Source organism: Lontra canadensis, unplaced genomic scaffold (assembly GCF_010015895.1).
Source record: "Lontra canadensis isolate GAN:19392208 unplaced genomic scaffold, GSC_riverotter_1.0 scaffold170, whole genome shotgun sequence".
In the NCBI taxonomy this organism is placed as follows: Eukaryota; Metazoa; Chordata; class Mammalia; order Carnivora; family Mustelidae; genus Lontra; species Lontra canadensis.
This window is the reverse complement of record NW_022631164.1, coordinates 876,271-901,630: the sequence shown is the minus strand read 5'-3', so window position 1 is coordinate 901,630 and position 25,360 is coordinate 876,271. Positions and strand designations below refer to the sequence as shown.

General features: G+C 41.5%; 2 protein-coding genes across 6 annotated transcripts in view; one reads left to right on the top strand and one right to left on the bottom strand.

Annotated features, from left to right (window-relative positions):
- Positions 1-24,461, top strand: part of CLIP4 (CAP-Gly domain containing linker protein family member 4) — a 91,561-nt gene extending 67,100 nt beyond the window's left edge. For 3 of the 5 annotated variants that reach the window (XM_032845876.1, XM_032845878.1, XM_032845875.1), the window contains exons 14-16: positions 1,478-1,542; positions 7,030-7,102; positions 12,228-14,463. In XM_032845876.1, coding sequence (XP_032701767.1) covers positions 1,478-1,542; positions 7,030-7,102; positions 12,228-12,549 — 460 coding nt within the window. In that variant the 3' untranslated portion in view covers positions 12,550-14,463. Of the gene's footprint in view, positions 1-1,477; positions 1,543-7,029; positions 7,107-12,227; positions 14,464-24,050 lie in introns of those variants that run through there. The other 2 variants (XM_032845879.1, XM_032845880.1) reach the window with 2 other exon arrangements.
- The window catches only part of ALK (ALK receptor tyrosine kinase), a 120,626-nt gene continuing 117,514 nt past the window's right edge, over positions 22,249-25,360 (bottom strand). Inside the window, exon 24 of the mRNA XM_032845874.1 lies at positions 22,249-23,585. Within this exon, the coding sequence (XP_032701765.1) occupies positions 22,899-23,585 (687 nt within the window). The 3' untranslated portion in view covers positions 22,249-22,898. The remainder of the gene's footprint in view (positions 23,586-25,360) is intronic.

Sequence of the window (25,360 nt, the reverse complement as noted above, 5' to 3'; positions counted from 1 at the left end):
CTCTCTAAATGAACCGCTGTCTCAATCCAGCTGTCTTCCTGTCATCTTCTGATTGTCTCATTCATCATCATCAAATACTATTAAGTGTCTTTTAGCACTTTGTGCTGTGCTAGGCATTCTATAAGCAAATAAAACAGACATGGTCCCTGATTTTGAGGAATTTCTAATTTAAAACCAGCTTTAGAGCTCTTCAAAGACACCACTGATCTTCAAGAAGAAAGAATTTTAAACTGGGGACTGCTTGAGGACAGTCTTAATAAAGTAGTGACCAATCCCAGTCCCACTCCTCCCAGATTGTAGTTGTCTTTTTTTCCCTCCTTTCCATTAAGAAAAAAAATGTGCCTCTCAGAATCTGTGCACATGTTATTTCCTCCGCTTGGATAGCTTTCTACTATCACCCAGCTTTCACTGAATTCATAGCTTTTTTTTTTCTAATAATATGTAAATCATCCAATATTTCTTTGCAGAAATTCCAAGAAAACTTGCTTGACTAGATCTGATCTTATCTCTTTACCTACTTACCTATTTTTTGCCTAGGTGGTCTTCATCAGCACGGTATTAATTTTCTTATTCTTAGTTCTCTCAATTAGGTACTTAGTATTAATGAACTGATCACTTTTAGAATTAAGTTCTTCTCAACTACCCATCACCACCTAATTATCTGTCCTCTTCATCAAGTCCTATTCTCTGTGTTCATCAGTCTCTTGCTGATTGCCGTGGGAGTAAATCATGTGAGAACAATGCGAAGTGCAAGGTGGCATTGCAGATAGCGCGAGGGTTGCAGGATTTCTGGCTGGTGACCAAGTGTCCTGCTGGAAGCGGTAGACAGCATAAAGGCTTTGTGGGTCAGGTCAGTAAACAACTGAAAGAGAATGAGACTGGGAGGATTGGCTTTTCAACAATGAAGAATGATTTGAATATTAAAAAATACAGACAGACCTGTCAGCAAAGTTACCTTTATGGTTGTGCCAAGAGTCAGATATAAAGTAAAGGATGTTGGATTGTACTTACCCATGCAGTTTTATCAGAAAATTACATGCATAGACGGCCCGAGTCAGTATCTTTTTTTTTTTTTTTTTTCAATTTAAGACTGTGATGTTTTTATAATTCGGATCAAACATTTGTTAAAGTCAACATAAGACAAATTTATTTTCAGGTTTTTTAGTTTTATCTGTGAAGATAAAGTTCCAAAGAAATAATGTCAAGTCCCCATTTTAAATGAATTTACTTTAAGTTGACTTTTTCTGCATTACTCGTTGTTCGATAACAAGGCTCTCTTCTGTTTTGTTATTGCCTGTCTTCTCTGCTAGCTTCATGTTCGTTCTTGGCTCCTAATAGATGCTCGATCAATGTTTGTTGAATAGGTGAAATAAGAAATAACATTGATGTGAAAGCCTCAGTTAAGAGCCAGTCTTAAAACTGAACACTTGCTACTTCTTCTAGTGAGGTTTGCTAACTAGGTTTGCTTTATTCACAGGGTAACGGATTCCCTGGATACTCTTTCAGAAATTTCTTCGAATAAACAGAATCATTCTTATCCTGGTAGGTTTATACAGTTTTATGTTCCTAATAATTATTTGTTTGCTTTTATTTATCTAAAAAAATTTTATTGTGAACTACATGTGTATACAAAAGAGTAAATGCCTTTATATAGTTTATATAATGATAAAGCAGACATCTGTTACCTGCCCTGTTCCTGAAGGTGACCTGAACAGTAGAAGCCAGGAGTATCCCCTAGTCTCATCTGCTTCCCTTCTCATATACCTTGTCCTCAGATTATGAGTCTTGAATTTTGTGTTAATTATTCCCTTGATTTTTAAAAATATCTTTATCATGCTTATATAGATATATTAATAAATAATACATATTATAAAATGTATATAAATTTAATTGGTTATTTTGTTAGTGTTCCATTAAAAGATACTGTTCATTCTCTACTTGATGGATCTTTGTGATACATTTGGTTTTTTACTGTTTTTTTTTTGTTTTTTTTTTTTTAAAGATTTTATTTATTTATTTGAGAAAGAGACAGTGAGAGAGACCATGAGCGAGGAGAAGGTCAGAGGGAGTCCCCATGGAGCTGGGAGCCCGATGTGGGACTCGATCCCGGGACCCCGGGATCATGACCTGAGCCGAAGGCAGTCGTCCAACCAACTGAGCCACCCAGGCGTCCCTGGTTTTTTACTGTTAAGAGCTAGACTATTGCACACATTTGCCAAGTTTTCTCTAGGATGGCACGAGGCAGGGGCCATCCAGATCTTCAGCCTCCCTGCGTAATGGCAGACTCTTCTCAGGGCACATGCGCATGAGCAGTGAATGAGAGCCTCTGCAGCTCCTTATCTCACCAACCTTAGTCCTGTTTAGAAGTCTTTGCTCATCTGATGGATTTAAATTGTACCTTTTGGTTTTAATTTGCATTTTTCAGATTATAAACGAGGTGGAGCCTCATTTTTTTCAGGCTGATGGGCCGTATGCATTTTCTCTTTTATGACATACCTGTTCAAGTCTCTTGCCCATTTTTCTTTTGGTTGGCTTGCCTTGTTAATGTGTAGGTTTCTATATACATTTTGGACACTAATACTTTGCCAGTCTTGTGTGTTGTGAATATCTTGCCTGCCTGGTTTGTGACTTGTCTTTTGCGTTCTCCCCCCCCCCCCCACCTGCTTGGTGTCTTTTGATAAGCAGATATTTAAAAGTTTTAAGTAGTCAAAATAGCCAACCATTGGGAGGCCTGGGTGGCTCAGTGGGTTGTTAAGCATCTGCCTTCAGCTCAGGTCATGATCCCAGGGTCCTGGGATTGAGTCTTGCATCAGGTTCCTTGCTCAGTGGGGAGCCTGCCTCTCCCTCTGCCTGCCTCTCTTTCTCTCTCTGACAAATAAATAAAATCTTAAAAAAAAAATAGCAAACCATTATGTTCTTCATTTTTTATCTTAGGAAATCTTTTCCTAAAACAGAACTCACACAGACATTTTCCTATATTGCTTTCTAAAAGTTTTGTCTTGTATTTTTGCTTTTCATATTTATCAGTTCACCTGGAATTGATTTTGTGTATAGTGAGGGTCTAATTTCATTTTTTTCCCATAGGATAACCGTCTGTGTAAGAGTGATTTGTATAACTAGCCCTTAAATACTTTGTTGAGGTTAATTTTATGGCTTGTGGGTTTTCACCATTCTAATACACGTTCTAATGCACCGTGTGTAGTAGTATCTAACTGTTGTTTCCATTTGAAATTCCCTGATGATGTATGATGTCATATTAGTTTGCTAGGGCTAGCATAACAGAGTACCAGAAATCATGTGGCTTAAGGAAAGGAATTACTCTCTCAAAATTCTGGACGCTAAAAGTCCAAGATCAAGGTGTTGGCAGGGTTGGTTTCTTCTAAGGCTCTTGTTTTGCCTTGTAGATGGGGTCTTTCTCCCATGTCTTAACAAAGTCTTTTTCTGCCTACGTGTCTGTGTCTTAATCTCTTCTTTGAAGGACACCAGTCATCTTGGATTAGGGCTGACCTATTTCATCTGATTATAACATAATTGCCACTTTAAAGGCCTTGTCTCCAAATATAGTCACATTCTGAGGTACTGGGGATTAGGATTTTAACACATGAATGGGGCCACAATTCAGCTCATAATAGAAGTGGAAGATTTTTGCACATATTTTCCATCTGTCCATTTTCTTTGGTGAATTATTCTTCCTGGTCTTTTGCTCATTTTAAAAATTGTGTGTTCATTGTTTTCTCATTATCGAGTTTTAATTCTTTAAAAATTTTTTTCTTATTATTGAGTTTTAAGCAGGGTTTTGTTGTTGTTGTATATTTTGAATCCTAGACCTTTATCAGAATGTGTTTTGGAAATATTTTCTCTAGTCTGTGGCTTGTCTTTTTATTGCCTTAACAGTCTATTGCAGAGCAGAAGTCTTTAATTTTAGCGAAGTCCAGAGTATCCTCTTTTTTTTTTTTTTTCTTCCATGAATTGTGCTTTTGGTATTATATCTGAAATGTCATCATTGAACTCAAGGTCATCCTGTGTTTCTCCTGTGTTATCTTTTTAGTAGTTTACAGTTTTGTATTTCCCATGTAGATCACTTGTTCAAGGAGTTAATTTTTGTGAAAGGTGTAAAGTTTGTGTTTGGATTCTTTTTTTTTTTTTTTTTTTTTGCATATTTTAGGGCTATTTGTTAAAAAGTCTATCCTTTCTCCATTGAATTGCCTCTGCTCTTTTGTCAGAGATCAGCTGACTACAGTGTGTGGATCTATTTCTGGGCTCTCGGTTCTGTTCCATTGCTCTTCTTATGTTTCACTAATACCACATTGTCTTAACTACTACAGCTTTTTAGTGATTCTTCAAGTTTCTTCTTGATCTTCCTCAGTATTACGCTGGTTTTTCTGGGCTTTTTCCTCTCCATACAAACTTCCCAAATAGTTGGTTTCTACAAAATAATTTGTTGGGATTTTGATTGGGATTGCATTGATTGTATAGATCAAATGGGGGAAGAACTAATGTCTTAACAGTTTTGAGTCTTCCTATCCGTGAACAAGGAATACTGATTTATCTTACTTGATTTCTTTCATCAGAGTTTTATAGTTTCCCTCATATAGATTTTACACATGTCTTATTTGATTTATACCAATATATTTCATTTTTTGATGCTAATGTAAATGGTATTGCTTTTTAAATAATTCTTTTTACCTTCTGTCAGCTTTCTTTTGGTGAAGTATTTGCTTAACGTATCTTTTTCTATCAGTTGTCTTATAACTTTTCTATATCCTTGTGTTTTTGAAATATTTTCTAAATAGAATATGATTGGATTTCACTTTTTTAAGAAAATATGGTTTGACAATGTTTGCCTAAAACCCCAGAGTTTCACCTATTTACACTTATTGTAAGAACTCATGTCTTTGGATTTATTTATGCTACTTATTTGCTATTTTTACAATTTTTCTTTGCTTGTGGTTTACTTTTATTCTAGTTATATTCCTACCCCTTCTTGTTCTTATTCTATTCTCTACTTGAATGAAAGTTATACTGTATGAACATATTCTTAATATCTGGTGAAAATTTGAGTTGGAAAGATGTTTTCTCCCTGTACATTAACAATATAATGTTATTATTTTCTGTATTCCATCACTTTTTTGAGAAGTCTGCTATGAGTCTGCCTAACACATACTTTTGTAGGTGATTTATCTTTCTTTTTGATAGCCATTAAAGGTCTTCTCTATTTCCTTAGTGTTGTATAGTTTCATTATGATGTTGTCTAGATGTTGTTTGTTTATCCTGTTTGTTATCATGGGTCTTCCTGGATCTGGGAATTAATATCTTTGATCAATTCTGTAAAACTCTTGTCTGTATACTTAAAATATTTCTCCTTCAATCTCTTTATTATCTCTTTCAGACACTCTGATGACTAGTGTCCTAGACTTCCTCACTTTCCCATGCTTCTTTTGTATTTTTCACCTTGGTCTTTTTGGATTGTATTCTAGACATCTTCAGCTCTATCTTCATGTTTCCTGATTTTTTCTTCAGTGATGTTTATTCTGCTGTTTAACCCAGCCACCAAATTTTTAGTTAGAAAATTTTCATTTCTTTTTTCCTTTTTACAAATCTGTTTTGTAGTTACTTATTATAACTTATTATTTCCACCATATTTTTAAGTTTTCCTTTTATGTTTTTAAACATCTTAAATATTGTTATCTTTTACGTTAAATAATTCCATACCTGAAGTCTTTGTGAACCTAACTTATGATTCTGCCCGTCTGTTTTTGTGAGCCTAACTCACGGGACCTTCCTTCCTTGTGGATTTTGTAATTTATTATTGTGAGATGCTTATTCTACTCAGAATTTAATGTACAGGAATTCTTTGAGGCCTGAGTTGATGCCTCCAAAGAAGATTGTATTTACTTCTGCCAGTTACTCCTAGAGGTACTGCCAACCTGGGACTACTTTAACTTATATTCCCTGCAATTTTTTAAATTTCATAGATAAAATGAATTTGACTTATGATCACAAATTTTGAAGGGAGAAAAATCTTGCCACCTTCTAAGCGTTAAGTTTGACACAGCCACTTTGTTTTCTTTTGTTGGAATGGTGTTTCATTCTGTTCCTCACTTAACTTACATTGAGGGTGAGCTGGTTGGGATCCTCATTTTAAACAGGAGTCTTGTGCTAGAGTCCCCCTTTTGTTAGGACCTAGATTTTGTTCCTTTCCCGCCTCCTGTGCAGCCAGTCAGAGTTCTTTAGAATTTAATGGCAATCCTGTGGTACAAGTTGATAGATCGCTTTGGTGCTTGGGTACTTCTCATGGGTTTTCTTTTTGGTTGTTGGTGTCTTTGAAATTGTACCTTGTACCAGCTCAACTATATATATATATATATATACACATATATATATATATATGTATATATGTATATATATATATATATTTTTTTTTTAATTATGGTTGTTTAAAATTATACTCACTTCAGTCAAGAGATTGATTCAGCACATCTGCTCTGCCATAACTTTCCAGAACTGGAAATCTTACTCTTTTTTAGAAACATCTTTTTAAAAATGTACCTTTCATGAAATCTTTTTATTTCTTTTAAATGATTCTGTCATTTGCAGATGCCAAGAATCATAAACTCTGAAATTAATGTTCAATATTTTATAAATGGCATATTTAGTAATAGCGTTTTTAAGCCATTTTTATTCTTTCTTTCATGGGATTTATCAAGATTATAATATTTGAGAATAAAAAGATTCAACTTTATCAGTGTCTAATTTAGTTTTCAAGAAATTTTATAATAAACTCCAAATGGAATGTCATGATCTTAACTTATTTATACATAGATGTTGTTTGATGAGAAAGATAAAAATTTGTCAAAAAATCCAAACTACTATTATATTTTGTATATACTTACTTTCTTTGCTTTCTTTTTCCAGAGAAGCACTTGATAAAATAGAATACCTATAGAGAAATGATAGACAATAACTTTTAACGAGGACTGCAAATTTATGATTTATTTTTCCTCTTTTGACCTTAACTTTGGCATTTAGGTTTTAGGAGAAGTTTCAGTACTACTTCTGCTTCTTCCCAAAAAGAGATTAACAGAAGAAATGCCTTTGCCAAGTGAGTATTAATAAGATTTAGAAAAACACTTTTCAAGATGAATATGACAGGATTCTGTGAAGGAAGAAAGTAGATTTTGTACCTTTTGCGCTGCTCGGTAGAATTTTAGCGCTTAGGAGAAAAGGTGTGATGAGTGCTTTGAGATGAGTCCTCCCTCCTTCCCCCGCGAAAACTCAATTAAAAATATCACCGGTGACTAACAGTAGTATGCTGCATATATTTTCAGAGAGATTTAGTACCATTAATAAGAGTCGGAGGGATTTACCTTTCGTGTTATTATTGAATAGGGTGGATTGATTTTAAACTGTTTACTTCGTTAGTGAGAGATTTGATTTAATATTTTCAGCAACACATGGAAGAAATGTCAGCTCTGTTTGCATAAAGTGATCTTAGTATTATTTTAAAAAATATTCCCACTTCCTTTTGTAGAATATACTGCTCAAAATGCCTTTTTGGTTGTTGTTTCTTTATAGAATCTTTTCTTTTCTTTTTCTTTTATATATTTCCCTCAGACCCACTTTACTCCCCCTGATATTTTCCTGACAATTTTGAAAACTTATTTTTAGAGAAATACGAGGCTCTTCTAGATTGATTGGATGAAGGAGTTCTTTTTTTTTTTAATGTATTTTTATTTTTTTAATTTAAATTTTTTCTAGTTAATCTAAGGGCTGATGCCTGGGGCTGTGGAGGGGTGGGTGGGAAAGGAAAACAGGACTAGCTGAGTAGGAAGGCCACATCCTTGCTTACGTGTGGCGCTCTGGAAGCCCAGGCGCGGGAACTGGGCTGTCAGCTGAGCAGCAGGAAGGCAGTTATTATCATCTGGTAAGAAGTTACTCGAGGTGTCACAAGGATCTGAAATTTCACTTGCCAACCCTGTTCGTCCTAAGACGCTGCTAGGTACTGTTTAGCTGCATTGGCTAGGGGTATTGTTTTCATTTTTTTCTTTCCTCCAAACCTTCACCAGTTTCGAGAGTGTTAAAATTGGGCTCCTCGCTTGAGTAGCTGAGCATGTTAAGGGCAGTGACTCTCTGTTCCAGTTTCTTGAAGATATCAAAGACTTCTTAGGCAAAATGGAAGAAATACCAGGAAGAGACCATGGGCATATGAGGGACCCGGGGTGGGGGCCAGTGTCAGCGGCCGTGAGCGATGCTGGGGGTGGGGGAGCACGAGGTCCAGGGAACCAAGGGAAGGATGAGAAATCTGAACCACGGGGATTATGCAGCAGGTCTGGGTAGACGCAGGATCATCTGCTGACCTGAGGAGAATGTGAGGACCTTCTCTTTATTTTCTACAAAAATCAAAGAAATGTAGCTTTACCAATACTTGTATAGATTGAGACTAGTACCTGTTTTTTAAAAAAAGAAATACTCTTTTATTGCGTGTATAAAATCAACTTTAAAAATAATTGACTTTTGTTTATAGAGTATGAGACTGAAATGTTTGGTGGCTGCTGTTCTAAGGAACAAGAGGGCGTTGGCAGGTATCAGGAGAGCTGTCTGTGACCTTGGGCTAGCGCAGACGTGAGAGTGACAGCTGGCCATCTGTCAGGGGCACAGAGAGGATTGGGTACTGTACTGTGACTAGGCTGGAAACCTGATGCATTATGAAGACTGAGTTGAAAAATAAGTACATTGAGATTCCCCACAAACTACCATTTTCTTGTTTGTTCTTATGGAAATAAGTGATACTTCCAGAAGAAACATGGAAAACATAGCAGTATGAAAATTCTTGGGGAGGAAACTGGAAAGGTTTGTGCAAAGGACCTGCCTGCCCCACATGAGAGAGGACGTGAGGAAAGGGGGACAGGTTCTGGTTTTCCACGTCATTTGTCGAGATGACCGTGATGAACCCATTTCATTCAGAGGACAACATGATGGCAAGTGGCTTGAAGCAGGTCTCCTGTCTTCAGAATTCTATGTGTATCTAATGCCAAGAGTAGGGGTAGAGAGAGAGGGGGCTTGGAATCTGAACTGGACACCATAGCGCCCTGGTTGTCCTGAGGAGTCCGTCCTCTCCAACCTGGCATCCAGCCTGCATCTGGGTTCCGTTGCCACACGCAGCCTGGTCCTCACCAGCTTCTCTCTACTCCTGCCCATGCCATCACCACGCGTCCCGGCTGTGGAGTCCAGCCTGTTGACACGGTTCACGCAGTCAGCTCAAATTCGAATGTCTTGAGGCAGAACTCCCAATCCGGTTCGCTGCGTGTTCCGTGAGGTCACACCATGCATTTGCATTCATTGTGCCTTGAAGTTTCTCGATTCTCAAACCATGATGAAATCCACATTCATTGGCGCAGCACGTTGTGCTGCGTCCTCATGCACGCTCCTGTCTGTGTCCCCTGGCTTCGCTCTTACCAGCGAGGCTAATGTGTCACTTCCTCAAGGAAAGCTCTTCCCTGGCCCTTAGGGGAGGCTGGAGGGCCTCCTGTCTCTGTGCTCCCGCACCGCGCGCTGTCTGTACCGCGGCACTGATGATGGTTTACTGAGTATTACGCACAAATCTAGAACCTCGCCCTGGCCATTTCATGCGTGGTCAGTGTTTTTGAATAAAACATTACAGTACCTAAATGTAATTCCAAGTTTCTCACTTCCCTGAGCTTTTAGAGCTATTAGATGTAACTGGAATCAGATGATTCTTATTTAATGTTAACTCTTCACCCAAACCATGAATTTTTGGTTTAGACCTTGAATTCATTTATTACTTGTTTCTCTTAAACCTTTTTTTGATTATGAAAGCTGATTGTACAAAATTGAAAAATTATTAAAAAAAACTAAGTGCGGATAAAGATCATCTGTAATTTTTATCACCTAGATGAAATTATCACTTCCATTTTGGTATATACTCTCCCATTTTTTTCCCTAAAGCATGTATCTGAATTTTAAACCAAATTGGACAAATCATATTCTCCATACCCTCTGAAAGATTTTCCCTTATTAAATCCTGTAATCTTTAACAATTTCCTCGGTGTGGCTTTTGCAGTATTTTAAAAGACTGTCCTGTGATATGGAAACATTTTTATGGCATAATAATTAGTGAAAAAAATCATAATTTAACTAATAGTAGATGCCAGACTTTTCATACATGTATGTGTTTCCCTCCCTTCCCACCTGTGTGTGTGCATGTGTGTTCAGGTAGATATCCAGCTCTATTTCCTTCTGGTTCTTTCCTGTTTTCTAATGTATGTATTTAGCTGTTTAATTTACTTAGAAATTATTTTAACATACAGTGAGTGGTAAGAATCATATTCTTTTCCCCCAGATGATTTTTACACCACTCCTAGTTGAATGTTCACTCCTGTCCCTACTGATTAGAAGTTTCCCTTTTCAATCACATGAGAAAAAAAAATTATGTGTATTTCTCTAAGGTATCTTTTCTGTGTCACACAGAAGTACATTCTTGTGCCAGAGCCACATTGTTTTAGTCTCAGTAACTTTAGAATTTAACATGTTGGCAATGTAAATCTTTGCTGTGTTAGTTTTTAGTTTTGTCTTAATTACTAACACTCATCTGCTGTTGTAAGCGCCTGGCCTTTGTGCTTGTAACTGCCTTGTATGGGAGCCCCGTCTGTCCTCTTCACCATCTCTCTGGTCAGAGGCAAATAGCTTCATTTTTTTTGATTCTCAAATTCATCTTCCATTTGAAAGGAGATAATATCATGGCAGTGGCTTGGGTAAGGTTGGAGAAGATAATGGATGGACAGTTCCTGGCACATAGTAGGTGCTCAGGAAATGATACACAGCATCATTTTTATGAGAAACTTAGAGTGATTTGTGAGGTTGCAAACTATCCCTCTGGGGGGTGAATTCAGGGAGAATTGACACAAATATGTTTCTATCCAGGAGCAAAGCTTGGATATTTTTCTTTTGTGTTTCTCAGTAAAGGTTTGTGCTTTTCCCAGCAGGTATTACGTATTCTTTGTTAACCTTATCATCATATGTATACATTTGTGACAAATAATACTTTTTTTCCATTATGTTTTCTAACTAGAATTCTGTCACGTGTTGGCAAATGTGGCTTGGGACAAATCTTTGGACCTCAGTTTTCTTACCCATGAAATTAGGTCTTCCTTTCTTACAGGGTCGTTAATGGAAGGAAATGAGACGTTGTGTGTGATAGTGTGTTAGGAAACACAGACGGTGAGATGCACTAGAGGATCAGTAGGACCCCGTTTCTTCCCAGCACCGTGCGGTTTCGGTAGCAGGTTCTGCCTTGTCTCTGCAGTGGGGACGAGGAGAAGGTTTGTTTTGGAAGAGAGGTGCCACGCGGATGGAGTGTGCAAGGCAGCGGTGGTGGTGGTTTGGGGAAGTCTCAGGTCACAGAGGGCAGCTGGAGCTGGTGACATTTCAGGCCCAGCGACTTGGCAGTGATCGTGAGGAGCGTTGGGGCGGTATCGGCTGAGGCCCTGGATCAGTTCCCATGTGGGAACTCAGTGGTTTTGTCCTCAGGTCAGGTTGGTGGCGGGTGCCAGGAGGCAGTACATTCTAACTAACATTTTGTAGAGAAAAGAGGAAGAGTCCTGCTCCTGGGAACTGAGCTTCTCCTCCCTGTTAGTGGCTGGGAGGGGGCTAAAGCCTGAGGTGTGGCTGGAGTTCATTCAGAGATGACATATATAAACTTATTTTTTTAAGTTAGAAATGAGCAGTTTCTAAACATTGTTTTTCAGGTAAATGATATTTAAAAAGTGAAGGGAAGTTTGTTTTAATTTACCTCAGCCCTAACACTGCATTCTTTTTTATTTCTTTCTTTGCTTTGATAATTGAGCGCATTTAAACAGGTTATAGGTGTATTTTTTCTAGTGGCTGTTTTACAAAGTAAAACATAAAGTAAAAATATGTGTGTGTGTGTGTGTGTGTGTGTGTGTGTGTGTGTGTGTGTGTTTAGAAATTGCTAGTGAAGTCTTCAATCCAGATTAGGGTACTATTAAAATAACCAAGAGAGAAAAAACGTTTCAAATGTTGAACAAAAGTATATCCTAACATCGCTGTTTGGAATAGAAACAGTGTGGGTGTGAACACAGGGCGCTTTGTTTTACGAGTGAGTTGCGAGCCAGGCGGTGGGCAGGAATGGGACGCGTGGCCCGTGTTGCTCCCCTGCTGATGAGGCCCCTCGCTCTTCCCTCCGCCAGATCGAAACCCGCCCTGCGCCGCAGCTGGAGCAGCGCCACCAGCGCCGGGAGCCTGGAAGGGAGTGTGAAGCTGCATGAGGGGTCCCAGGTCCTCCTCACCAGCTCGAATGAGATGGGGACCGTTAGGTACATGGGCCCCACTGACTTTGCTCCTGGGATCTGGCTCGGACTCGAGCTGCGGAGTGCCAAGGGGAGAAACGACGGAGCTGTGGGCGACACGCGCTATTTCACCTGTAAGCCAAACCACGGCGTCTTAGTTAGGCCCAGCAGAGTAACCTATCGGGGAATAAATGGTTCAAAGCTTGTGGATGAGAATTGTTGAGTTCCCCTTCTAGCATATTCGGTGAGCTCATATACACACGTAAAATTAACAGTCCATGGCCAGTGGTTTATTTAGCCATTATTTTAGATTTGAAAGTAGAGCTAGTCTCCTAAAAATAACCGTTATAACAATTCAGAGAGACTCCTTTAGAAAGCTAGAAATCTGAACTGTGGGTACCATGGTTCTCTTAAGACAAGTTCAAACTAAGTATTTTTAAGAGCTTTTAAAAAGCTTTAGAGCCAAGAAAATTCTGAGACTTAGGGGAAAAAATAACACGTGCCATTAGGTAACCAACGGACGTTGCTTACTATTTCATTTTTGCACATAATATTGGATTTTTCATAGGCTGTCATTGTAAGAGTTTTCACAAGCTTTGGTTAACATATGACCTTCACATACCTTTTCCTGTCCAGTATTTTTGGAGCTTTTCTTTCTGTACTAGTAAGTACAGTAGGAGAAGAGCGGCTCTATGATTCATGTATTTTTCATATTTTTTGGTGTGAAATGACCTGCCCTTTCAGGAATGCCTCATCTAGACAGACATTAAAACCCTGGAGTCGGGTGGGCCTTTGAGGTTCTTCTGCTGAGCCTCTCAGCCATTGCCAGAGAGAGAGAAACGGAAGCGCTAGAGCAGTCCTTCTCCTGCCTGGGTCTCTCACTAGCTGATTAAGAGCTCGGAATCGAATGGGGGTCTCCTGACCCTGGGGCTTGTGCTCTTTCCTCTATACACAGTATGTAATCACAGAGTTTTCTTCCGAGCTGGCAGTTGCCTATCTGCATGAACTACAAAACCCCATCATTAGGTTTAAGAATTCAAGTCATAATTGGAATTTTTTTGCACATACTTGTCTAAATCCTTATTGGACATATCTATAAAACACACACACGAAGCACTTTCAGAACATAATGCACTTTCATCTTTGCGGAGGATTTGCCATTATTTCTTCCTGGGATATGAAAAACATTTAGAAAAATTATATTTAAGAGAAGAGAGTAAATTGAGATGTGTTAGGAAGAATCTAATAGTTACTCATTTTTAAATGTTTATGATTTCTCAATGTTTTTGGTTCTATTCATAAGACTGGAGTTGTGTTTGCTATCTCCGCTGTTTTTGTATTTTCCATTGTTGTGGAATTCAGCCTGTTACAAAGCTACAGAACTGTATCATGCTTTTGTATTTCTTTTTGAACACACGTTAAGAAACTGGGCTTCAAAACAGAGTGATATAATGTAAACCGTTTGTGTGTGCTATGTATTGCCGTTTATGTCCTATATGTGTAAAGATTTATCTTTTATTGTAGATAATTAGCCTTTAAACTACACAGAAATATCGAAACAATTTACTTTATAAGATTGAAAGTATCCTTTAGAACGGGTGCTCGCTTTGTGCTTAGAAATAATATGTTGAACTATTTTGCAATATACTATTTAAAATCTAAATTCTGTTGCTTTGCTGCCTTTTTAAAAAGAAGTGTGGTATTTCAAATATTGCCAGAGCTATTTTCCTGATACACATTTGCGAAGTATGGCTGCTTTATAATCAAGGAATATTTTTATTGATCAAAGAAAATGCCTGTATTGCAATTCAAAAGTAAACTTATTTTATTACACAGCTTATTTCTTTAAAACTCTATTTATACCTTAATATGAAATTCATGCCTACTCTGAACTTGGATGTCCATAATTCTTCCTGTTAAATATGAAACACTCCCAGAAACAGTAACGCCAACTCTAAGGTCAGGGAAACAGTTGTTCTTGTAGTTAGACTGGGGTCATTAAATCCAAGTAATGTGTATGTTTACATATACTATACATACAGATTAGGTGTTTTCATTTGTGTTTTGCTTATTAAATGTCATTCTCAGTTCAGTTCTTGAGCATCAATAAAAAAGGGAAGCTGTTCTGGTTTTGGAATGTTATCTTGTCATTACCCTTCCCGCATCTCCCCTTCTCTCAGTAACTCAGAGTGCTTAACTTTTTTGTCTCACCACGATGACTCGGATTTGTCCTATCCCTCTAGAGCCTTAAAAAGTATCATGCTTTCTACTCAACAAGTGAAGTTATGTTTTTAGCCACCCTCCTGCTGTCTCGTTTTGATGGACAAAGAGCCATTTAAGAGGAGGAGAATGGGTTTCTAGAGTTTTCTAAAATTGTTTCACTTTTTTTAAATACCAGTGGGATTGCATTTGTTAATTTAGTGCAGAATAAAGTATTTTGAATTTAGATTTAAAAAACATATAAATAATGACCTATATTCTACTACAAAGCTTTTTTTATTTTAGGGTGATTTGGTGGGAATATTAAGTGCTTCAAAGTGTTCAGGTGCAGATGTTTGCTGACTCTGAACTCTGAGACCTTGCAGTCTTGGTCTGAGACGCTGGCACCCTCCTCTCCAGAACCGTATACCACCCCCCTCATGTGTGATTTTTCTCCTTGGTATTTACCATCCTTGGTCATGTTAGACTTTTTGCTTCTTATTTTTCTCCTCTCTCACTCGATGGAGGGAGGGATTTGACTAATTCATTGCTTTATCCCTGACACCTGGAGTAATACGGGTACCAAGTAGATGCTCAGGGAATGCTCGCGGAATGACCAGGGGCGATGAAGGCCATTGAAAGTAGGGAGATTATCTAGGTAGCTTCAGACAGGTGGCCTCAAGAGACCAGGCCATGGAAGAGGTAATTGTGTTGGACAAGGAAGGTTAGAATCGTGGGAGTCTAACTTGCAGAGAAAGAAGGATGCTGGGGCTGATGAGAGAAGGGGAGAAAAGAACAGCAGGGTCACCGGAGGCACCTGCCTGTGTGCTTTCCCTGGGATGGCTTTGAATTTCTGTTTTGGTGGGACCGTAACTCCGAGAACGTCTTCCTATGTACGGTCAAATACTGAGTGCGCACAGCATTGGTCTCTGGGGCCAAACATTTTCATTTCAGAGTTTCATTTTGGACCTATCCACTTAGAACATGTGATAATATTATTTAAGCCACATTGACGAATGGCTAGCGACCCAAGGTGTTAAGAATCCTTCTTAATTAAGAAATGAATCTGGTAATTGTAACTACTCACTGGGACAGTTTTTATCTAAATGTGCGACTCTGAGACATACTGTGTATCACCACATTGCAAGCCGATAGAATTTTTTATTTTTCTTCATGCCCTGTGCTTTGCTGTACTTATACAAATACAGTAGTTAATACAAAACTCACAGTGTCACATATATTTTCAGTAATTATTTAATAATATCCCTTGATCCATCGGCCCTTATTTACAATGTCACATACAAGCTGCTTGAATATACAACAGACAGTTCCTAATGATGCTTGTAGGCCAAACAAGTTAAATAGGACATGTTAAGATTTTATTATAAGCAGAATATGATCCCTTTGCATAGGCAAAAAGGATTTCCTTTACCAAATTTTTTGCTAATGCTCCTTTTCACAGGAGGGGGGAGAAAAGCACATGCATAGGAATTATGGTCGGCGAGCACGCGTTGCTGACGGTGCTGTGTCTTCATTACGCTCGGCAGGAATGAAGCCGAGTTTCTGCTTATGGCCTCTCCCTTGCAAAGAGGGGTACCAAGAGGTGTCGGAGCCCCACCCCCACCTTGTTCCTTTAGACTATCTTACAGTGAAGAGAATTTTCATGACACAGCAGCAGCAAGTTTCAACATTTTCATCATTTACTACCCAGGTGTGGGGGTCACAGTGGGGGTACAGGGGACCGTGGAGATCTGAGTTATGTTAGCAAAGGTGTTTCTAGGTGTTTAAATTGAGGCCCTTCGCTTAAAATAGAATCTGTTCCTAAAGATGACTAGTGTCATTTTAAAAATGCCCACAAATCTGGCATAAATTCAACTCTAAAATCCTAAATGAACCCAGACAGACAAATTTGGTGTTCCTGTAGGTATGACTATTTACCTGCATGCACGTCCCTGCGGGCTTTCTTGTCTAGAGGCGTGTGGTCTCAGGATTGGGTATTCTGTCAAAGTTGACAGAACTGGGTAGAGGAAATGGAACAGGGAGTCTCAGAAATCTGCTTGTCCTGCACTGAATTGGAATGTTAAGCATTTCTAACGTGTAGGAAGTGTAGACACCCAGAAGCTGCAACCTCTGAGCCAGTCCCCTAGAGCCAACGGTCTTCCGGCAGAGCTCAGGCTGGCTTTACTCAAGCTAGACTTACCTCCTGGAGGATGGAACTCACTGTTCCTCACCTGACAAGTCAGATCAGACTGACAAAGAAATGAATCATGGTAAAGTCATACACAAAGCTTCCAGCATTCTCTTCCTACTTTTTCTAAGATGACTTCTGAGATTCAGCTTAAATCTCAGTCCGCAGTGTTCCAGATACTGACTGTTCCTCACAGTTCTCATCATGAAGGATAGGGGTCACTCTCCAGCATCTCTGGCAAAAAAAAAAAAAAAAAAAAAAAAAAAAAAAAAAAAAAAATCCCAAGATGGATCTTAAAATGAATTTCAGTTGTCACAAAAAGTCCCATATTGATGGCAGCGCAAATGGATTTTGCATTAGAGACAACAGAGAAGAAGAGTAAGGTGTCAAACTTCAGTCCCCTCCATTGAACCTGCTAATAAAAGTGAGTTTCTAAAAAGAATTCCAGTAGATTATACATATGAGTTTAAAAAGTTCTAATTTTCTCAAGTGCTCTTTCCCTTTTCTTGAAGGGAATAGAGTTTAGGGAATAAATCACAGGAAGTACCAGGGCACCTCACTTCACGCTGCCTGTTGTGTGACTGAGGAGAATTCGGGTGATGTCCTGCATGTTTCCTGCTTTGTACGAAACTTCACTAGCTGCTCACTGGTGCACACCGTGTGCCAGAAGAATCTGTCTTTAGTATCACTCTGTTTCTTCTGGGATCTATGAAATACTCCATAAATCTTATTTGGAATAATGCAAATGAACTTACATTTTAAAAAATTTTCTCAAGTATTAGAAGTGCTAACATGTAGACAATTTGCCGGCAAGTCTTCACAATCTTATCCTTTGGCAGGATATCTGAATGAGCTCTCTTTGAGGATTCCCTATTTCTAGGCCCACTCTAAAGCTCTGCTATTTACAACATGTTCAAAAAATTGCCATCCAGTTGCTGTGAGTGTGTCTGTAAACCTGAAAAGAGGGCTTCTCTCTAGTCCTGTGTAGCTGGGGGAGAGGAATCCTGTTATGAATGAATTCCTTATCATAACGGCACTGTGACACCTGTCGAGGGATGCCCGACTCTGCAGACACCTCCTGGTCTCAAACTGGTCACTCATTCTGGGCTTTGTATCTGGCTCTGGGAATGGAGACTGGAAATGGAGACTGCCCATTGACGATGGACAGGAAGTGCATCTGACCTGTCGTGAAATGTCAGGCGTGGAAAACCTTCCAGAGATAAGTTTTACTGTTCTACTTTGCCAATAAGTCTGCAATTGTAGCAGACATAAAAAAGAGAAATGAGTGTTATGGCACCGAAGGCGTGAAGGTCATTCAATTCTCTTCGTCCTGCAGCTTTTCCTGCTTTCGGGAAACCACCCCATTAACTTTTTTGCTGTGTTAATAATTTTATGATTTGTTAAAGAGCTCTTTGAATAGAATAAATGGAGAACTGATACTAAACTTCTTTCTGGTCTCTTTCTGTATAAAGACTATAACTTGGCTCACTGGGCTGGCGCACTGAATTAATCTGCTTTGGCTCCAAATGCACGGAGAGTCAAGAGTCCAGGTGCCTAGATTAAGGAAAAGAACACACACGCAGGGGCGCCTGGGTGGCTCAGTGGGTTAAGACTCTGCCTTTGGCTCAGGTCATGATCTCGGGGTCCTGGGTTCGAGCCCCGCATCGGGCTCTCTGCTCAGGGGGGAGCCTGCTTCCTCCTCTCTTTCTGCCTGCCTCTCTGCCTACTTGTGAGCTCTCTGCCAAATAAATAAATAAAATCTTAAAAAAAAAAAAAAAAGAACACACATGCAGCCCCACACCAGACCTGCCGGGATTTGCCTTACGCAGAGGTAAAGTCTCCTAGAATCACTGACCTCAGAGCTGGAAGGGGCTTTGAGACCAGACGGTCAGTGTTGTGAATTAAGAAAGCAGAGGCTTCCCGGAACTTGCTGCAGTCACTGGGGCGTGGGTTCTTGAAGTCTAGCTGCCTGCCGAGTAGTGCTAACCCATCCACGGTTTTCTGATCAGTCAAAGTTTCGTCCGTCTGATAATCATCTCTATCGGCAAATGACATCTCTTAGAACGTAAATATTCTAGAGGCTTTTACCATACACTAGTTGCTGAGGTTTCGAGGGAGTTCCTTTAGTAAGGCTGCCATTCAGCCTCATTCAGCCCAGCTGCCATGTACCTACGAACGCGCATGTGAGCGATGGCAGGATAAATAATTGTAATTGCTTCCAAGGAGGCAGGAGCCGTGGTGGATGGCTGGAGTTGGGAGAGAGCTGGCGAGTGTGGAACAGAGGCATCCGTGAAGTGGACATGGGGCCAGCAATGCACATGGACTTTGGTGTTTCCGAGCCTTCCGAGGTTGGCCTGGTAGGGCCATCTTTACAGGGAAGGGTAGCACACCCATTAATGTGAACTGAATACCGAAGAGGGGGAGGTCATTGCTGTAGATTTGTGGTTCTAGTTCATGTTCCTCCTCCCCACCATTGCATGGAATAGTCTGTTCTTACACCGAGCTTTTCCAATGTTTCCAAGTTAAGTGAGAGCTAAAAAAAGCTTTGTACTTGAGGTGCTCATTAAAAATTAAATGCACCTACTCAGAATACGAAAGGAAAACAGAATCTTAGCAGAAGCCTTACTGTTTGTTCTCAATAATTCTCTTTTATTTTAGGGCATCCTGTGGAGGATTACAGGAATGTTGGGTTTTGTTTTGCATGTTCGCCCAACATGGGAAACCATCTGCTGCAGTGAACTCAGGAAAGTCAAATTGTATGTTCTTTGGGGACCCATTTAAAAAGGCATTAGCTAAAGACAGATTGACAACACACTTCATATGGTTTTATGAGTCTTGTCATGGGGAGCCTGTTATCAAGGGTAGTCTGAATTCATATGCTTCTTGATTTTAGGTCTCTGAAGCTCATGTGAATGGGATTCCTGCTATTATTGGAGGAAAATCTATTAAACCAGCTTGATCATTTAGAATTTCTTAGTGGAGTAAGGTTAACCTGTAGTTATATAATAAGTTATAGCTAGAGAGTTTGCCAAGTTTGTCGTCTTATACGAAGATGCCAGAATTTTTTTTAATTACTCAGGCTGATTAAATACCTTCCTTTCTGTGATGTTTATTTTTAACAAACAGTTCTAAGTGTGTAGAGTCTTTACATTCTTTTGAGCTGAGAAGGACTGGGGGCCAGTAGGGTTCTTGCTCCTGTGACTACACAAGTGACAGATGCAATTCAATATGGCGCCACTGGGAGAACCCAGAGGCCCAGAAGTATGGGTGCAAGAACTCCCACTGAGCTTTGGTGGTAGAGAGGCAGGGACGCTTAGGCACATTCTGAATTTTGAAATTCTCCTCCATGCCCAGCCTGAGTCACTTGGGAATTGAAGGGATGTATGAGGGAGTACTTGTGTTTAGACACAGTTTGTAATCAGCCTGAGGGGCCGTGAGGACGGGAAGCCATTCTCCCCATTGTACATGGAGACATGGGGACAGCTAGGACTGATACCCCAAGGAGAGCCGGGACTCCCAACCTAACTGGTGGGAGAGAATCCAGTCTTTTGACCACTGAGTAGATCATAGTCTTTAAGAAAAATTAAGCTTATTTTCCTGCTCTTTTGAAATGTGCTGTGATTTTGAGGTGCCACATATTAAACTGGTCACTCCCTTACAAATCGTCAGTTTCCCAGGGATAGGGCTGTGCACGTTTGATGAGCTTCCTTATATACATGGACCATAAATCATTATTCTAGCTTATGGTTTCATTAACATGGCTTCTATAAACTTTAATTGTGCCTGTTTGGGCTCTAGGTAGGACTCTTCTCTCAGCGTTAATAAGTCAGAGAATCCACAGCATTTACACGAATTGCCATAGTCATGTGGGTAGGGTGTGACCGAGTGGCCAACAGTCCAGGTTAATGGCCTGGTGATACCTAGGGCTTCCAGTGAATTAAATGAAACATCTTGAGGTCATGATATCTCAGTGTGGAGTTGTTTATTTACTTATCCATGTACACAGGCTTTGAAGACTTGACTATCATTTACATGAAAATTGATACCAATGAAGACAATTAGAATCAGCAAATCAAACTCAGTGGTAGTAAGGCACGACCTGAAAATGTAATGGATTTGTAGTTTTTAAGAAGAGGAAGGGATACAATCCCCGCCCCCCCACCATTAATGACAATAAAGAGTTGGCTACTTCACCGGGTAGCATGCTCCCTGTTTAACTGGTTACTGGTGTTACGGATATAAAATGAAATGGTTCTTCTCAGTTCTTGTCAGTTCCTCTGTCATCGACCTTTAGGAGAGTGTCTCTCGATGCATTGTTTGTGGGCCCGCTAGTGGTTTATGAATTAGATTGATGTTTATATAATTAGATTATTTGCTTTTGCACCTGGCAAGGGCCAAAACTTCGCTGATATGGTTATTTAGAGACGAGTTTGTTGACGTTTCAGCATCATTGGTGGTTTGGTGAGAATATTTTTGGCAGTTAGGATAAAGGAAAAGTGGTGTCCAGGGTATGAGTGCTTTTCCAGATGTACAGGACCCCTGACCAGGGCAAGGCATCTGCTTCCAACAGAATGGACGCTTGTCCAGTATTGGCCTGGAACAGAATGGCTTTCCCACATCTGCAACGATGCTTGTGACCTAGGGGAGAGTGAGGAGGCAGGGGGAAAGGTGGATATTATATACAGTCGTTTTGCCTGGGAATGCTTAGAGCCTAGCAAGTCACGGAAAATGATCTCCACCCAGTGCGATGTTTCTGCACAGCTACCACCAGGAAAGCAGCTGAGCAGAGGAATGGGGGAGAAGCAGAAAGCAAGCATGAAATGAGAGGTCACTGATAAAGCCTTATTGTGCAAGTATGTGTGTGGAAAGCTTAACCCACTCCCATTTCTTTTTCATGGAAATCAGTGTCATCTGGGAAAACCCACGCTGGGAGCCCCCACTATTGTGTGTCAGTGTCCGTCTCTGCTCTCCAGTGCCCGCTCTTCCTTTGCCACCCAGACAGGGAGTCCTGTTCCCATCTGCATTTGGTAGCTATACCAAGGATGCTGGGCCTTACGTGAGCAAATCCGTGTTCCCATGTACGCTGGGATCACGTGCCACAGGGGGACGAAGGTAGGGGCACGCTGGAAGGGCGGACACTGCACCTCGCAGAACCACCGAGGGCCAGGGCTGTCCAGTGACCCGCCTGCCCCTGCAGCTGGAATCTCCCTGTGCTTAACCTTCGTGATGGAAACTGTTGGAAGATTTGGGCCTGGGATGGATCGACACCGAGGCCCATGGAAGGACATGTGTCTGTGCTTTGATGTGCCACTGCTGCTTACAATTTTTGCTTTTAAATGATCAGAGTTGATTTTAATTAGTGGGAAGTTTTAAATTAAGAACTCAAATCTCGAGTTTTCAATCTAGTGGGAAACCTCGCACTCTGTGCCCCTTTCGTAGGAGGGTTTTCTTAAGGCATGAGGTATAGCAACAGGATGTTTGAATCTCTGGAACCCGATGGACTGTGTTGTTATCATCCTCAAAGTCCATGGAATATCTGCTTTCCGTTCTGATGGATATAAGTGCGTTTTCTCTATGGTACCATAACTAGTCCTCACGTATTTACAATCACCAGCGAAATCGGCACACTTGGAAGCATCCAGACGTCCCCTAAAGGGACATTGCCGCTAGTTGTCTGATTTTTCCTTTCCTGGTAAAGAGCGTCTTTCCCCTTGCCAGCTCCTGACAAGTAAATAACGCCTTGGTGTCTGTTCCCTCCCTGCCTCGCGTGGTCCGGGTCCACACCCGCAAGGTCAGGAAACACCCGTGACTCCAACTCGGAGACGCAGGAGCAGCTAGCGTGGACGGCACCGAACAGAACACACCCCATCTGAGGGGAGCAGGAGGACACGGGAGTCAGCCATGCACAGGAAACCTCCTGCCACCGAACCGGGGCCCTTGCAGTCACCACTTGTCCCTGTGATGTTATCGTCTTTTGTGAAGGAATAAGATGAACCCATGCTCCAAACCTTTCTCTAAAGCGTTTTGAAAACAGAGCTGTGTAGGGGGCACTTGAAAACAAGTTGGCACGAAATGAAAAGGGACGTTTGGTCTCTCGTGTTGGAGGAGCCACGACCTGTCCCTCCTCCGTGGGGCTCAGGCTTCCCAAGGAAGAGAAGTGAGGGGCCGGGCCGGTGGGGGGGTACTCAGGGCCCAGGCTGGCTTTTCAGGAGGGCGTCCTCATAATGAGCGGCGCCGGGGGCAGCGGTGGCCTCGAGTGGCAAGCCCTGCTGTTGGTAGCCGTAGTTGACATTCCCGCACGGAAAGTGACGCAGCCGGAACAGGGGCACGTCCTGCATACTGGCCGTCAGCGAGGACGGCTCAAGGAGCAGAGAGGTGCCCGGGAGTCGGCCAGCTGCCACGTTCGGTGGCACAGTACAGCCTCCCTCACGCCCCAGGTGTGCCCTCTCCTGGTGCTCCTTCTTTGCGGGAGGATTGTTCTTTTTGGTGGGTTTCTCCGTAAACCATGAGCCGTACGTGGGGTTCCAGAGGCTGGTCGGTTTGTTTCTGGAACCCTGGACTTTGTGCAGCTCTGACGGCGGGTTGGACTGGGAGAATGCCATGTTCACGTGTCCTCCTTCCACGGCTGGCCCTCTGGGGACTCGGACAGAGAGCTCGGCCGCCGTGGGCTTCTTCACGGCTTTGCCAGAGGACGTGGAAGGCCGGGGGGGCGGGCCAGCGGGGTCCTGGCCTTCCTCCCGTTTGGCTTGTGGGGGAGAGACGAGGAGAGGAGGAATGTCCTCCGGGTCTTGGGGCCTCATGGGCACCTTCTCCTCCTCTTCCACGAGTGGCCCATACTCTATGGGCAAAGCAGTGTTGATCACATCTGGGTCCTGTAAGGGAGAGAAACAAACTGATTAAGATGCTGAATCACAGACTAAAAGTGATGGGTCTGGAGGATACCTTAGTGAGCGTCTCATCCAGACTTATTTTCCAGATGAGGAGACCATCCGGTGTTCACTGGGAATATATTAATTCACAGACACTGGGGAATGGGAGAGGAATGGGGAGCCGTCCTCATCCTTGAAGAGTGTGGAGGGTAAGCCCTGTCTAGAGGTGTCTGGGCACAGGGGAGTGGCTTTCCAGAGACTGCCTTTGGGCAAATCCTACAGATTCGTGGATTTAGAAAAATTATAAATCCGTCCAAAAAATTATTCCGGTCTATTCCCAATCACATCCCCTCCACTGAAAAGCCTGTGACCTCACGTGTGTGTGTGTGTATGCACACGCGGGATGGGGGAGGGGCAGGGAGGAGACACGCTGTGCTGGTTCACAAGGTTTACCTCTTCTCTTCCTAGCTACCTCCCACTTCATCGTGTTTGGATGGGCGACACTTGATCACGCGCCCTGTGTTACATCATCGTGCCATTCTGTGTGCGGGGAGCACAGCGGTGCTTTATCGGGTCTGCATCCGACCAGACCCTTTGAAGCCCAGAAGGAACAGCCGTGCTATGAGGAATGCCCCTTATGCAGCCAAGTCTGTGCTAGATCATTTTTATAGCAATGGAGGGTAACTCAGAACAGCAGAAGCATTTGCCAGAGATCTGAAGAAAATCTGTGGAAGGAAAACTTAAGCTTGGGGGAATTTCATTCATTAATATTTTATGCAAATTGGGAAAACCATTGCTTCGGTGTAGCAGAAGAGTGCGTTGGTCCAGTTGTCATCAATAAAAAGAGTATAAGAATAAAAACCACTACTTTCTGGTTCTCTTATTCTTTACTTCCTTCCCTGTTAATTATTCATTCTCTATGGGGAGTCATTCAAAATATGCTTGTACAGAACTGCCTGCTTTTAAGAGGGATGTTATATGCCTGGGAGAAGAATTATTCCAAAGTGTATATAGTTAAGTGGGTCTAGTCCATTAATATTACAGTATAATCACCTAAGATGCCGTTCACTGGATAGCAAGTTTTCTGAAGGAGCCACAGAACTTGACAGACGAAGTCCATCTAGATAAAGGTCAGTCCCCTCCCTTCTGAGCTTCTGTCCCAACCAAGATGAGGCGATATGGGGAGGTAGTGGTTCCCTGTCCGACTTCTGAAATACTCTCCAGAGTCACAGACTCTGGCACAGTGACAGCCCAGAGAGGGAAAGAAGCCGAGGTGTGGAGGGGAGACAGTGCCGGAGGGAGGGAGGGTCCCTGAGGGGCAGCTGGTGGTGCAGGCTGAGGGGCTCCTCTGAGGGAGAGGCCCGCCCCCTCCACTGACAAGTGTGGGGGGGTGAGAACGAGGGTCCATGCACAGACAGGCGGGGGCAGGGGGGAATGAATTCTTGGCCTCTCCTTTCTTGAGGCCGGAGGCAGGGTCTGCCAAAATGGCGTAAGAAAGAGAATTTAGAGTCCTTTCTGAAGGAAATGGGAGAAGGATGCTCATAGGGACCAGCGGTACTGCCAGGAAACTACGTGGCTTGGAGAACCTCTCCAAGCCTTGACTCATCTGGAAAGTGGGGATATTTTATGAACCTGAGGATAAAAATGAGGAAAAATGATTTGCTGTTACAGATGCTGCACGAATCCTATCTGTGATGTTCAAATTTCTCCAGCTTACCTTGTTCCTTCCTCGAATCCCTCTAATATTTGTCACTGGGCATCCAGTTTAGCAATTCTAT